Raw genomic sequence first — 17500 nt, forward strand, 5'->3', positions numbered from 1 at the left:
ACACATAAAGATATATATATATATATATATATATATATATATATATAAATACATATATATATAAAGGGACGGTCATGTTACCAGTTTATCCAATAAAACACACGCACTATATATTTGGTGTTAATTTGCTTCAGTTTTATTTTATTTTTTACATTACCGAATCAGTAGAACTCCCTGTACTGATAGGAACTGTACTATATGTAGATTTAGCCCACAAACAAACTGTAAAGCCAGAAATGTAGTCTATAGTATAAGATGTACAGAGGGACAGTGCAGTAACAAGACAACGACGTACATAAGGGAAACAGCACGGAGTATAGGAGAGTGAATAAATGAGCATCGGAGGAAACTTAAGGAAGAGACAAGCTCATCGATTCTGTATCAGCACGCTGAGCAGGAACATGGGGGCTCACTCAACAACGTAGAAGTTAAAATCTTGTCCACACATAGAACAGACGCAACGCTTAGACAAATTACAGAAGCTACACACATAATAGAAGATGAACCTAGCCTGAATAAGAAACTGGAATGGAACACTAGCACACACCCCCAACACACCACAACATATGACAGAATAAGATCCCCATAAACTGATAACAATATAAACAAAATAGAATACAATACACAGATAAACAAATGGAATTAAATAACTATACACGTTAACAAAATTAAATTAAATTAAATACAAAAAAAAGAAAGAATAGAAACAAAAATAAGTAGGTATAAACACATGAACAAAATAAACAAATTAAACAAACGTGTATAAACAGGGGATACAGATAATACAGGCACTCTCCCCACACACACACTTACTAAACATAGACACACATAGGAGTATACGCATGTGCAAATAAAGACACATACAATAGGAATATAAAATGGCTGATCGTTAGTAAGGAAAGACACAAATAAGAAAGAAGAAAGCAAAGGACCACTGACGAGGTCACAGAAGTGTGACGAAAGAACTCTGGCTGAAATACGATTAATGTAAAAAATAAAATAGAGCTGAAGCAAATTAACACCAAATATATAGTGCGGGTGTTTTTATTGGTTAAACTGGCAACATGACCATCCCCAAATGCAACAATATCTGTTTCAACACAGGATTTCACATCAAGATTCTTGCTCTTGCAAAACGAATATATAAATGTAATTTTATATATATATATATATATATATATATATATAAAATTGGAAATGGAGAGGAGAGTGGAGATTTATTCATATCCTAAACTTTCCGTTAAAAAAGTTTTCTACACCATATATAACAATGACCAACAGATGTTTCAATTGCAGCAACTACACATTCCTCCATATGCAATTATGCATCCTAGTCACTGCAATTCCACCAAGGGTCCATCACTCACGATATGTTTAAAGTGAACTAATTCAAACAAGCTTCCTGCGTTACTTTTTAAATCAAATTGAATTCTGATCTTATAATCACCTCTACTGGTATTACAATTGCATCGTGGTTTATAAAATGTTCATTTATATTACAATCAATTATAGCCATTTTGTTATATTTTACTGTATGGTGTACGTTATTTATTCAGAGGTAATTCACTTATGTTTGGGTTAATACCCTTAATATTATTATTGTTATTATTACTAAAATTATTTTAGTATCATTTGCAAAAATGTCATTAATTTTCACAGATCTGTCTATCTATCTATTTATCTATCTATCTATCATAAACATACAGAGGCCTCCAGTTCGTCAGGTCCTGTCAAACTGTTCATCTGTGCCAGCATGGACATTAAATGATGGACATTAAATGATGGACATTAAATGATGGACATTAAATGATGATACATACTCACATACATACATATATGCAAACAAAAACAGACATATATATAAATACATTGAAATATATCTACATATACAAATAAATGTACACACACACACACACACATCAACACACATACTTTAGGTGCAGACATGCCTGTGAAACTCAGAAGTTTGCTTCCCAACCACATGGTTCTAGGATCAGTCCCACTGCATGGCATCTTAAGCAAGTGTCTTCCATAGACCAAAATTGAAAGAAACCTGTTGCACATGTGTGTGAGAGAGAGGGTATATTTGTCTTGACCTCATGTCACTGTCATACAAGCAGTGTCATCCATTTCCAATATTCTTCAACACACACATCTATCTTTATATATATATATATATATATATAACACACACATACATATAAATACACACAATTACGAGTTTCTTGTATACAGTACTCAGTTGCACCTGCAACTTGTCATAAACCATCAAAAGAGGATGACACAAAGCACAGACAGCAATGAATGCTAGAAGTACTTGCACAGTACACAATAACACACAAAAGTTGGAAAAGTGAACATTAAGAGAACCATAAGAAGGAAAGGGTGCATAGGCACATGAGGAGTAGTGTTGCCAAATTCTAAGATGCAGCTAACTGACATTGCTAGTTTGCTCCATGGGACAGTTCTAACATGATTCTGGAAGTCACGGGTGCTGTTTATTCATTAAAAAATTTTTTTTTTTTCTTTTATAAAAATGTTCATGAGAGGTAAGAGGTATTGAATTCAAAAAAGTAGCTAAAATTGTTATTGGCAAGATTGGGGATAATCTTGTGGGCTTCCACCAAGTCAGCTGTGAGACATCAAAACATTAGTTTGTTGATACCCAAAGAAGCAATATGCTCGTGACATGATGACTGTTGTGTGTCTCAGGACAGCTACCAGTATATTAATATTCTGGATGAAATGAGAGTTCCAGACCAAGGATACTAACAGTAAATGTGGAAACACCATTGCCATATATAGCTTTAAATAGATAGCTGGTGAGCAGCAGGCAAAGATCTTACTGAGTGATACTAAGACACCAAAATTTTCCATGACTGTCTAGTTTGAATTCACTAGCAAACTTCTTAAGCTCTTTGTTGTGAGAGGACTAGGTAAATTCCAGGTATTTCCTCCAAAAACATATAGGGGTGAAGTTGTTTATAGCCAGTTTGAGCCATCAGTCAACAATCCATTACTGCATTGTGTTTAATAAAGATCTGTAACATATAAGATCCATTCCTTTTATCACATGGTGCTGCTTAATGTTGTCTATGTATTTTAATGCAGTAACATGCTTCGAGTTTACTAATGTATGTAGCATATAACACAGGACCAAGAACACATCCCTGTAGGACATCAGATGTCATCATATAAGGTGCAGAGTGTTGTCCTGGTACCGTTACTCTTATCTATCACAAATGAAAGACTTCAACCATTTATAAAGATTAGATTTCATGCCCATTGCAGAGAGCTTTGCCCTAAGTCATTTTTGTGATATAGAAATAAAAGCTTTGGGGAAGTTGTGGAGTCACTACTGTGACTCATGAGATATCTTCAAGATATTCAATGAGTTGGTCACAACAGCAAGAGTTAGGGATAAATCCAAATTGTGAGAACACAGGACTCTATTGATTTGCCAATACAGCCTGACTGGATAAATCGTCACCCTTTTTGAACAGGTGAATATGCTCATGTTACTGTAATGAAATCATGGTCAATACTTTTAATGCATGGGTCAACAAGGTGACCCAGTAATTGATTTAGAACCAGATTTATTGGGGATGGCATATTATTATTAATTTTCTCAAGGCTTTTGCATTATTGCCCATTTCTGGATTGATATCTTCAGACCAGCTCGCAGCCTCTTTTCAAATTTCTAAATCTAGCCATCATCACATAGACTAAAACATTCATCTGATGCTGAATCACGGATCAAGAATGATACAGTACACAGCTTCATGCATTTATCAGGTGTTAAAGATACATACATACTGACATGTACATACACACACGCACATATGTATACACATACATAAATGGACATCATACACATAGATGCATACTGAAACATACATGTATATACATAGGTACATACATATACACAATTACTTAAGCATACAAACACATACAGAATAACATAAACATACATATATACATACACATATAGACATACATAAATACATACACATACATATATATACACACATACATATATATATAGACGTATATATATACACACACACATATGTAAACATACACACATGTATAAGCACATTTATACATATGTACATACATACACAAAGATACATATATATACACATGTATACATATATATTTATATTTACATGTCTATATATACATACACATATCTACATATATATTTATATATACATACATACACATCTAGCTACATATACATATATTAACATCATCATCATCATCCTCATTTAACTTGCAAATTCCACACTGGCATAGGTTGGGACATTCTACCATCTTCTGATGGATCCAAGGACTACAACACGCTCCAGTGTCTACTGTGACATGGTTTCTAAGTCTGGATTCTCCTCCAAATGCCAACAGCTTTACAGTGTGTACTGGGTGCCTTTTTCATATCACTAACACTATCAAGATTGCCATGAAGCTTGCAAGACTTACAAACCCTGAGTGGGGTGGGCGGTCAGTTTTATGTTAGGGGGCAAGGGGTTGAAGTATGTGAGAAAGCAAAAAATCAGAGAGGATTGTTGTTCAAGAGCTGCATGACTATTCACATTTAACAAGGGAGGAATCAATAAGATCTATAGGGCCTTCAAAGAGATAGATATTGGAGACAAGATGTCTCAGTGGCCTGGGAGTTTGCAAGATCATATGGGGGAAGAGATATGGGGAGGAGGTGGCAGCCAGCAACTGTAAAAATTGGGTCAAGAGTTGGGGAAATAGCGTGATGCTAAGGAGATTGCAAAAGGGGAGGTAGTAATTATAAAAGAAGACAAGACATACATATATATATATATATATATATATATACACACACACACACACACATGCACGTATACATATATACATGATGTATACACACTCCCACACACAAATATAAACAGACATAGCTCTGTAGTTAAGACACTCGCTTTGCAACTACATGGTTTCTGGTTCAATCCCACCATATGACACCTTGGGCAAGTAACCAATGCCTTGCAAGTGAAACTCATAATGTTTGTGTGTGTGTGTGTATCTCTGTGTTTGTTCCCTAACACCACTTGACAACCAGTTTTCATTGGTCTCTCTTGCTGTTCAGCAAGAGAGACCAATAGAATAAGTAGGCAACTAAAAAACTAAATACTGATGTCAATTTCTTTAACTAGACCCTTGAAGGTGATGCCCAAGCATGGCTAATACAAGTAAAAGACGCGCGCACGCGTGTGTGTGTGTGTGTGAGAGAGAAATGATAGAGACAGAGAATGAAACATTATGAGATTTATGAGAAACTTTATTGTGCACAACAATCATCTCTACCCATCCTGCATCAATCCCTTACGAGTGGAATTCTGTGGAACTGGTTGTAGTGCATCCTTTGGAGATGTCATAAGGGGTATATCGTTAAATAAACCCTGTTTCACTCAGTTTTAATACAACATGTTGTTAATGACTGTAGGTTTAAGCTGTTGGGCAGGAATGGTAAGGGACAGATTCCATTGTGATGTTACACACACACACACACACACACACACATATATATATATAATTTTCCATGTAAGCGTGCTCAACTACAGAGAAATATTACTTTACTTTACTTTAGAAACAGGTCAGGCTGGATGATAGGAAGGCCATCTGATCATAGAAAATGTACTTCACTGAAATTTTTCTGACCCATGGATATTAAAAGAATCATTATATATATATATATATATCTATATATATATATATATATAGGCACAATGCACAGACCATGAAGGGAGGTGGGTTGGCATTTCAGTTTACATGTATGAAATCAGCTCAGAAGGCTATGGTCAACCTGTGGTCATCATAAAAGACATGCTTGTGGTGCCATGCAGTAGGACTCAATCCAAAACCATATATTTATCACCATGATCATTTTAACATCTTACTTTCCCCTGTTTTCTGAGACAAATCAGAATTTGTTGAGCCAGGTTTTTCTACATCCAGATACCCCTTCCTATGCCAACCCTCACTTGTCTTCTAGCAAGCTGATATATTCCCAATGACTGGACATGTTCACATTGAATTCTGGAGCAAATGACACTACTTGCATGATTGGTGACACTCAAAACTATCACATGATGTCAAAACAAGGAGACACAAAGACACACACACACACACATACATAGACAATGAGCTTCTTTCCATCTAAGAAATCCACACCTAAGGCTTTAATCAGTCCAGGATTATATATATAGTAGAAGACACTTGCCCAAGGTGTCATGCACTGGGACTGAACCCAAAACCATGTAGTCAGGAAGCAAGCTTCTTAACCACACAGCAATTCCTGCACCTTTACCCAATGCGTATGCATATTGTTGATGTATGCCACCATCATATTGATAGTACATATGTATGTGTATACATAGACATCTAATATATTTTACACACACACATCTATCTATATAATATACATATATATTTATGCATCCATGTGTACATGTATGTGTGTGTGTGCATATAATTCTTTGTTCTACAGGTTTGTACAATGAAGAAAATATTCATTGTTTGGTGCTTACATGCTTACATCAAAGTTAAACCAAGTCTAGCTCTCTGTGAACAGTGTTTCCTTCTTTAATGACAACTTGGTACAGATTGGAGGTAAATAGTTGAAGGAAGAACCATAGAAGGAAAAGCAGTTGTGATTTCAATACAGGATGGCTATAGGAGGGCATATGGTTCGGTAAAGCCTTTCTCATATAATTAGTCACACTGGTAGTAAAAAGGTTCTATTGCAGTTGCTGTTAAGATAAATGCCATCGATACTGATTTGTGATAACATAATGTCACTTTGTATGTGTATATATATGTATGTATGTACACACCCATAATACATATATTCATAGATGTGTGTGTGTGTGTATACATGTATATATGTGTATATGCATGTGTGTATGTGTATATATATATATATATATATATATATATATATATATATATATATATATATATATATATATATATATACATATACACACCTTTTCCTGGCACTCTGTCAGTTACAATGATGAGTGTTCCAGTTGATACGGTCAATGGAACAGCCTGCTCATGAAATTAACATGCAAGTGGCTGAGCATGGCTGAGTACTCCTCAGGCATGCATATCTCTTAACATAGTTCTAAAGGAGATTTAGCTTGACAAAAAATGTGACAAGGCTGACCCTTTTCAATTACAACTCATTTTTGGCAGCTGAGTGGACCGGAGCAACATGAACTAAAGTGTCTTGCTTTAAGACACAATGTGTTGCCAAAAACTGAACTAACCACCTTATGACTTTCAGCCAAGTACCTTAACCACTAAATCATACGCCTTTATAATATATATACAAAAATATATGCATTTATATATACACACACACAAACAATTGTGTACTTGTATTTAAGAAATACATCTACATTTATACACCCATATATAAATTTATAGAAATATACCTATATATGCCTGAAAACGATTTTCATATATATATACACACATAGAGGCAATCAAACATAAAGCATAAGAAAAACAGGTGTAAAAAACTTTTTTTAAATGGACAAAAGTGGAATACAAAATGCAAGTGGTAGAAGGTATAAGTTTTGCCATGTGGGGTATTGAACAGTGGTATGTGTGTGTTTGTATGTATATATAAATGAAATATATATACACATATTCTATTAACCCAGTCGTTCTCAAGTGGGGTCCCTATAAGATTTTGTTCATAAAATTTATTGGTATTAAATTGGTTATACTTCTACAATTCCTAATAATTACACTAAACTCTGCTTGCGAAGACCTGTTGGGACAAGTGAAATCGAAATTAAACCATATTCGATGACTGGCACCTGCACCAGTGGGGCACTAACAGTACTGTCCAAGCGTGTTCATTGCCAGAGCAGCTGTCTGGCATCCGTGCCAGTGGCACATAAATAGCACCATTTGAGCATAATCATTACTTGCGTCGCCTTCTAGCACTTGTGCTGGTGGCACATTAGAAAATCATTCGAGCGAGGTCTTTGCCAGTGCCGCTGGACTGGCTCCCATGCAGGTGGCACGTCAAAAACACCTTTTGAGCATGGCCGTTGCCAGTATCGTGTGACTGGCCCTCATGCCGGTGGCACGTAAAAGCACCCACTACACTCTTGGAGCGATTGGCATTAGGAAGGGCATCCAGCTGTAGAAACTCTGCCAGATCAGATTGAAGCCTGGTGCAGCCTTGTCATTAGACTCTGGGACCAGATTTCTAAATGTGACCAACCAAAACTATGGATATTATCCAGACCTCTTGTTCTTGGTCTACTACTGGTTGATTCAGCTTGAAGAATACATCTTGAGATTCTTTCTTGTCACATTCTAATTGCATGTCTGTAATACCAGAGCTGTGAACCTTCAATGTGGAGAAGTAGTGGCTTGACCTGAAGAGAATCCTTCATCTCTTAGCTTTGCAGCCTGTCTACCAGCATCACATCCATATTTGTGATCGTATTCTTTCAGTCATTACCCAACATTCATGACCATAGATGACCATAGATGACCATAGTAAAAAAAGCACACAAAAATATACCAGATAATATCTATATGCATTTGCATCACAAAAACAAGTTTTTTTTAACCCTTTAGCATTTAAACCTACCATACCCAGCCCAAAATTTGCTACTTGTTTGATGTTCAGACTGGCTAGATCTGGCCTCTCACACCAACTTAACAATATCATTGTAAAAAATCAACAATCACATCATTGAAATCTCAGGGTTCCAATACAATGCATGATTAATGTGAATATATATAAATATTACATTTGACAGAGTAGTTCTACCTGCTCAAGAAAATTATGGTCTTCCCAAATGTGCAATACTGCTTCCTGCTATAATGATCTATATATATGATACTAGCAAGAAGACATGAACCGTGAATTTCTATTTACTAAAGGATCTTTAACAAATGGTATTTCATATTTTGCTAACATGCATAACTGGCATGGTCTGTTATGGTTGTATGGTGTAGCTCTTGATAAGATCTTCTATGAAGTGTAAAACTATGTATCATTATTTAGCTACTAAATGCAATGCTTAGTATAAAGAGCTGACTTTCTTTGCTGTGTCTAAACAAAAAGTTGAATCTGTCATATCAGTCTTTTCAAATTCTTTTCACGCAAGCCTGTATGATGTAAAAAGAAGCACAAGTCAGTTTTCACGGTAGTCTCATGAGTTCTTTGGCACTGCCCTTTGAGAAGAAATAGGTCTTTGTCAAACAGGCTGACCTCAAATTGTTATGGTAACTATTTTTCAGTTTGTATTTGATGAAGCACAACTGTGTATGGTACAGTACAAAATTTTGATTTTACCTTTATGTACATATACATATGAAAAATATACAGGTCTCGTTATATTTATTTCGTTATTGGTGTAAAAATATACATAAATATGTAAATTATACATATAACTATAAATTATTTGCATGGCTGTTTCTATATGTTTCTATACATCTTTTACATGTTTCAATTTCTGAACTGCAGCCATGCTGAGGCACTGCCTTGAAAGGTTTTAGTTGAATGAATTGACCCAGTACTTACTTTTTAAAGCCTGGTACTTATTCTATCAGTTTCTTTTGCCAAACCACTAAGTCACAGGGATGTAAACAAACCAACACCAGTTGTCGTGCAGTGGTGGGGGGACAAGCACAAAGACACATATGTTGATGCACGCATACACACACACACATTTATATGACAAGCTTCTTTCAGTTTCTGTCAACCAAACCCACTCAAAAGTCTTTGGTTGGCCTGAGGCTATAGTAGAAGACACTTGCCCAAGATACCACACAGTTGGATTGAACCCAGAACCAAGTGATTGGGAAACAAACTTCTCAACACACAGCCACACCTGCACCTATGCATACTTATTTTATGATTATGATTTTTTTTTAACAGAAAAACAAGATCAGACTTGTAAAAAGTGACATTATGTTATTAACTGTTAGTATCAACAACTTTTTCCTTACCACTCAAAACATTAGAATGCTGACTAACAACATGATAAAGCATTCTTCCCAACCTGTTGCTCTCCCGTTTGTTTACAACTTCAACTTGCTACCTCTAACCTATATCAAATTACTACTAGACATGGAAAATCTTATCAATGTTTAAAGAAAGCAGCATTGGTAAAACTTAGAAGTAAACAGTCTGTCTATGTCTATATATATATATATATATATATATATATATATGAAATCAAGACACAATTATTGGCATGAAAATGGAAATTAATGAAACTATCACAAGATCTATGGATTTAAAACATTTTTTTTTTTTTATTTTGGGATAATATATAACTTCAAGCAAGATCAAGAGAAAACTTTTCAACTGTTATCTCTAAGCTCTATGAAACTTCCTTTCACTATGTGTACATAGCCCAGCTTTCTTAAGACAAAATACAATGCTACAAGTAACATTATATTCAACCTACTGTGCTTCTAATAAGAATAATAATTTAATTTTAATGATGATAATATTAGCATGATGATGATGATGATGATGATAATAACAAATAATAATAATAGCAACAATAATAATAACAACAATAATCGTTATAAGAAGTAAATAAGGTCAGGAATGGAAAATGTATTGAGGGTAATATTTATTCTACCAGCAACTGCTGAAATTGTAATCTCTCAAACTATAACGTAAGTCACACAAGCAAAAAATAAGAAAAATTAAATATTTCTTTAAATAAGTCAAATGTTAATGACTTACCCTGAGTTTTGGATTTTTAATTCGTTGGAAATATATCTCCAGCTAAAACAAAAACAATGGAATTTGAAGAAAGAGTTGCAGTGATGAGATACACAAAAATTGTTGAGAAACATTTCTGGAGACATTTAAAACATAAAATTAGAGGATTCTTGCAGAGATTGTTTGCCTCCACTTCCTCCACCCCACCCCTGCAAAATTATTGAAATAACTCCAAACACTACCAAATGTTAAATACTGGTGATTACTGTAGTTGATCATATGGACTTCACTACTTGGTAGGTACTTACTTTATTGGCCCTACAAAGACGAATAGCAGGGAATTGATCTCAGAATGTAAGGAGATGCAACGAAATACAAGATTATATTTTTGTCTGACATTACCAATTCTACCATAAAATACCCTAACCCAACCTACAAATTAAATATAATTAGCTGTTTACAACACCAATAATAATAATAATAATAATAATTTCAAATTTTAGCACAAGGGGGATAAGTCAATTACATCGACCCCCAGTACTCAACTGGTACTTATTTTATTGACCCCAAAAGATGAAAGGTAGTCGACCTCAGCAGAATTTGAACTCGGAACATAAAAATGAACAAAATGCCACTAAGCATTTTGCCTGGTGTGCTAACAACTCTGCCAGCTCGCCACCTTATTAATAATGATGATGATGATGATAATGACGGTTTGTATTTTAAGCACAAGACCAGCAATTCTAAGGGCAAAGACTTAGTTGATTATATCAATCAACAGTACTTGAGTGGTGCTTTATTTTATCAACCCCAAAAGGATGAAAGGTCAAGTTGACTTTGGTGGGTGACATAAATGATCATAAAAACCATTTCAATTAGGAATTGTAGCTGGAGTCCTGTATCTGGTACATTAACTACTACCATCATAATAATAATAATAATAAATATTTTCAAGCCTTTTACAAACTGCTAATTGGTCTGTTAATTGCCTCTTTGCTGGATGAGAAAAGAGGTAACCCTTAGACGTTACTGTCACAAGTCCTAAAATTCATAGGACCAATTATCTAGTTCCCAAGATATGTAAGTGACCAAGATCGTGGACTGGACCAACATGAAATGACATGTTTTGCTCAAGAACACAATGCACTGCCCAATCCAGGAATTAGAACCAGGATTTTACGATTGTGAGTGCAACACTCTAACCACTAGGCCATGTACCTTCACAGGTGAGGAAAACATTTTTCACAGTCCTTATATTCAAAGTTCCTGGTTTCCCAACCTGTTATGTCTAGCCATTAGATACAGGCTGCTCTGAAAGCCTTTAAACTTCTGGCAGTACGTTCATCTAATATTACCAAAGATTTCTTAATATTTCTACTAATTCGCAAAAACTTAATTCTAGGTACTATTAAAGTACATATGACTTTTAGTAAAGATAGCATTAAGGTTAGAAACTCTGGCTGTAACCCTGGTAGCCTTGGCTTGATTCCCAGTGCAAGAACTCATTTAATGATAGTAGTGGTCCACCTCATATCTGTCGCATGCACTGGTTTAGACATGTCCTCTATCTCTTGCTAGATCATCCTACCAGGGCTTTACTGTCATTTGACAAAGCAGCTGTGGGCTGGAAGAGGCCTTGTGACAGGCCCCACATCAGATGGCTGAATGTGATTGGGGAAGATCTCCAAAGACCCAACGTCACCTTGGAGGATGCAGAGGTGCCGGCACGGGACTGCCAGTGATGGAGGGCACTGGTGGACCTGGTTGGCTCTACACATGATGATGTCTCTGGGACCACTAACCTGGGATGACCCCAGCCTCATCAAGCAAGAGCATGAAGCAGCAAGCGGCAGCAGTGGTCCAGCATGGCAACAGCCTTCTGACTGGAACCAATAAAATAGAAATGGAGAGAAATGGCTGTGTATAACATGTTGACAGCTGAAACTGTAGTGGAATTATTAATAAAAATGTTAACAGGTAAGAATTTCAAGTGCTGACAGATTGCAAAATTAAAAAAAGGAGATAAGAAAAACTACAGAAAGTCTCAAAAAGGAGGATATTATTTATAATCATGCATCAAAATAGCAAAAATTAATTAATTACACAGAGTATCACAAACTCAGATCAAAGTGATCAGGAGATGATTGGGTAAATTGAATTGTAAGTATTAGAAATATAGAATGGTGTTTTAAAACATCTCATTCATAAATTAAATTATTCTCAACAAAAATTTTACTTTTCCATAATCTGTAATCAAGTGATAATTTATATTTTCTTTTCAATTGTTTACCAACAAAAGTGTGTAAATTAAAAATTACATAAGCCTGCATGTAAAAATAAAATACACGAATAAATATATTATTCTACAAAAATGAAATTAAACAATCCAAACATCAAAACAATTGACTTTTAATTATCCTGCCTGTGATTTCCTTGTTCTTCAACACATTTCTTGATTTCAGTTAAAACAATTTCAGAAAACATCAAAGAGATAATTAAAAAAAATTTTTTTAACATATCCTGACTAGGATATTTTCAGACCAAGTTGTGCAGTAAACATATTACAACAAAGCTATATAACAGCTCTCTTCTCTGTACTTGACCCAGACATAGTCTTCAACTTTAATCTCTGTTTCACTATTAAATAAGATCAATATAAGATTCAGTATATCAAAGTGTTGATTATTTATTAATTATTATTGATTAATTTTTCCATGCTAGCATGAATGGTGGTTTCTGAAAAGATATATATATCTGATTAGGAAATGTTGAAGCCAATATTTTTTAATGCTTTCTTCACAATGCAACCATAACAACTCAATAGTAGTAAAGTATAAAGTGATAGCTGTTGTTGTCATTCATGAGACTATGGTAGACAGAGCAAGGTCTTGTACCTTGAAGGTACAACACAATGTCTTGCATTAAGTGAGGGCAACACACTGTGTAATTCTAAAAGGCAACACAGGATGGCTGTGGTAAATTCTCATGATTTTGCTCAATTGTTTAATCCTTTGTTGCTCAATATGTTTCCCAACGTATAGGCACTGCTATTGATGTTGCCATATTTCAAGGACTGCAACTCCTGTTGCTGTATTTCACAAAGTATATAGGACTGCAGTTAGTTTCTATATTTTAGGACTGCAATTATTGATGGCTATATTTCAATATATATCTATATATATCTATATATATATATAGTTTTAGGGAAAATAACCAAGTTTCAAGAACTCATCGATGAAAATCCACTATCACATATAGAAAAATTAACAATTAAAAGCACAATAAATGAGTATAATATTATACTCATTTATTGTGCTTTTAATTGTTAATTTTTCTATATGTGATAGTGGATTTTCATCGATGAGTTCTTGAAACTCGGTTATTTTCCCTAAAACTATATATTTTATATATATTTTATCTATAAAGCTCAATTTAATTTTAATTTTTTATAAATTGATTTTAATTGAGTTTTTACCTGTAATTTTGGATTTTGTCCCTAATATTATATATATATATATATATATATATATATATATATATATATATGATACACAACTATAACTGATGTCCCTCTATTTCACTATAATGTATAAGACAGAAATTATATTTGCCTACATTCAACAATATTTATGACTGTTGCTACTGGAAACTATTTCAACTAATACTTCTTCCATCATTTATAATGAAATTTTGTTCAGCCTGCTAGCTAAATGAGATATCAGTGACCTTTCAATCATTGTTTAACTATATCAGGTAGTAGCCAATGTTTGAATGAGATGAGGTGGCATGGATGTTTAAGAGAAATCTTGCTGCTGCCATTTTCCTGTGCTTTCAAAACTATATGTATATAAGAGACACTTTCCAAAGACAAATACTGCAGCTCAGAAGGCTTTCGATACATACACACTTTTAAGTATGTGTACAGATTGCTGGTTTTAAGCTGATACTGTTTCAATTGCTAATAAGACTTGCTATTGTAAACTTAAACCCCCCCTTCAGTCATGAATGACCATGGGATTGCACCTAGAAAATTACCCTTCAAGGCAGAAGTCTGGGCAAGGTTACTCATGGAAGACCAGCAGTCGCCCATGCATACCAGCCTCTCCTCTCCACACCACCAATGTATCCAAAGGAAAGGCAAAGGCTGAAACAGCACCTGTGATGTCGCAACTCATTTCTACAGTTGAACGAACTGGAGCAACATGAAATAAAGTGTCTTGCTCAAGAACACAACACACAGCCTGGTCCAGGAATCAAACCCATAAACATCCTCCTATAAATTTCAGGCCTTGTGCCAATAGCAGAATGAAATTATCATTATTATCATCATTTAAGGCAGTGAGCTGGCAGAATCTTTAGCACACCAGGCAAAATGCTTAGTAACATTTCATATGTCTTCACAATTCTGAGTTCAAATTCCGCCAAGATCAACTTTGTTTTCCATCCTTTCAGGTTTGATGAAATAAGTACTAGTTGAGCATTGGGGGTCAATGTAATCGACATCCCCTCCCACAAAACTGCTGGCTTTGTGCCAAAATTTGAAACCATTATTATCATTAAACTCAAATCCCAATCAAAATCAACTCATCCTTTCAGATTAATAAAATAAAGTACCAATCAAAAGTGCTGAGGTCAATGTAATCGACTTGACTCTACCCCTGTATATGGCCTTGTGTCAAAATTAGAAAGAATTATTCTTATTCTTAACAATAATTTTTTTATTCTTAAAATAGAGCAATATCCTTCTTTAGAGCATAGTTCCTTCTGTGGCCAAAAAACTCCAGTTTAGATGGACAGAAAAAAAAAAAAAAAGCAAGCAATGAAGAAAACCTGAAACTTTAACATGGAAATAAGTGGCAATTTGCCTCAAATACACACTGCAACAACAACAAAAGTTATGAAACACCTTAAACGGCATACCATCTGTTCGTCAGTATGAAGAGATGGTAGGTATCTCTGTTTGGGGACTTACCTGTGTTCTATCGATAGTATGTTGATAATAGGTGAATGGTCGTCCAGTCCAGGAAACTGCCCCACATAAAGGTGAGAGTTCTTTTACTTCCATTATGGTACCTATATCTACAAAAGATATTGCAAAAACTCAAATAAGACATAGAACGATGATTCTTCACATTGATTACTAGATTTCTTTATGAATGTAGGTTTTTTCCTTTCCTTTTCTTTCTTTTCTTCCATTGGGTAAAAAAAAAAAAAAGTAGAAAATCATTAGCTGTTGTAGAGTTAACCCAGAGGTAGATTTGTGAAGTAGTCGGATTAGGTCTAACATTTGGACTTTTATCAAGAAAGTTAGAGAAAATCCAGATATCTGAGACAGCGTTACATTCTAGTCACACCCATGATGAAAGCAGCAGTGATGTGACGAGGAAATAATTAAGTGTTGTCATCATCACTGCTGCCTACTTTTCCATGCTTGCTTGAGTCAGACAAAATTCATTGATGAAAATTTTGTATAGCTGGATGCCCTTCCTGTAGCTAACGCTCATTTCCAAATAAGTGGTATCACCCTTAGTCCTTCAGATTCAAAGTACACAGGGCCTGGACATGATTTCACAGACGATTGCAAATGACTGATACTGCTTGTATGACTTTGACATTTGTTTACATCTAGAGCATAATATCAAGATGAGGAGGCATGAATACACACATATATACATGCATATGTGCGTATGTGTGTGTATATAACAGGGTCCTTTCAGTTTCTGCCTTCCAAAATCACTCACAAGGCTTTGGTTGGCTTTAGGATATGGCAGAAGTCATTTGCCCGAGAAGCTGTGCAGTAGAACTGAACTTAAAACCAGATAGTTACAGAACAAATTTCTTAACCATACAGCCATGCCTGCACCCAACAACATAAAAAAAACCTATAGCCATTAGCAATCTTAACAAGAGGTTTTTTAATTACACACTTCAACATACAGTGTGTGCAATGAAGTTAAAGTCTGCATAAACACAAGAAACTTCATCTGAGGCAAATTTATCTGTGGCCTTATGCTACATCTAGAGACACAGAACTGGCAAAAGTTAAACTAAAAGGATCCTTTGAAATATGAGGATTTTTCAGGGCTTAAAACTGAATTAGAGTTAATGCTTCTCAACTTCTCACTACCATATTCTGTACATGACTGAATGTTAGCAAGTATGTAACAGCTACATCAGGCCTAATGAATGTCTACAGACTCAAAACTAACCTTCCTTGAAAAACTAATTACATTTACATACATATAACGAAGTAAGAGAGAGAGATTTTATCCTAACAGCCTGTATATGGATAAATTAATCTTTTTGAAAGATATCAGCACATTAAAAACTATGAAACTATAACTTTGAACAAAACACACAAGCACACACACAAACGACTTCACACAATTTGTCAATCAAAACCACTCATAAGACATTGGTAGGCCAAGGGCTATAGTAGAAGACACTTGCCCAAAGTGCATACAGTAGCTTGCTGACATATTTCATACCACCAGCCATGTGTATGTTTAACCCTTTAACATTTAAACTGGCCATATCTGGACAAAATATTCTACAAGTTTTATGCTCAAACTGGCTGGATACAGCATCTAACATCGATCCTACAATGTCAACAACAATGTAAATAACTACATCATCAAAATATTATAACAAACTACAAGATGTGTAATTAATTCAAAACAATGTGAATAAATAAGCATTACATTTGGCAGAGTATTCTGATTGCTAGAAGGTTAACATTTCAATGGATCTGCCAAT

The 17500-nt window shown here is 34.9% G+C and overlaps 1 protein-coding gene across 1 annotated transcript in view; it reads right to left on the reverse strand.

Annotated features, from left to right (window-relative positions):
- LOC106875466 (uncharacterized) overlaps positions 1–17500 on the reverse strand; it is a 103611-nt gene that overhangs the window by 76400 nt on the left and 9711 nt on the right. The window contains exons 5-7 of the mRNA XM_089341608.1: positions 15717–15823; positions 12547–12627; positions 10766–10807 (exon numbers count right to left, since the gene is read on the reverse strand). Of these exons, the coding sequence (XP_089197734.1) occupies positions 10766–10807; positions 12547–12627; positions 15717–15823 (230 nt within the window). The remainder of the gene's footprint in view (positions 1–10765; positions 10808–12546; positions 12628–15716; positions 15824–17500) is intronic.

This window comes from Octopus bimaculoides, chromosome 25 (genome assembly GCF_046866305.1).
Source record: "Octopus bimaculoides isolate indiv1 chromosome 25, ASM4686630v1, whole genome shotgun sequence".
Classification (NCBI taxonomy): domain Eukaryota; kingdom Metazoa; phylum Mollusca; class Cephalopoda; order Octopoda; family Octopodidae; genus Octopus; species Octopus bimaculoides.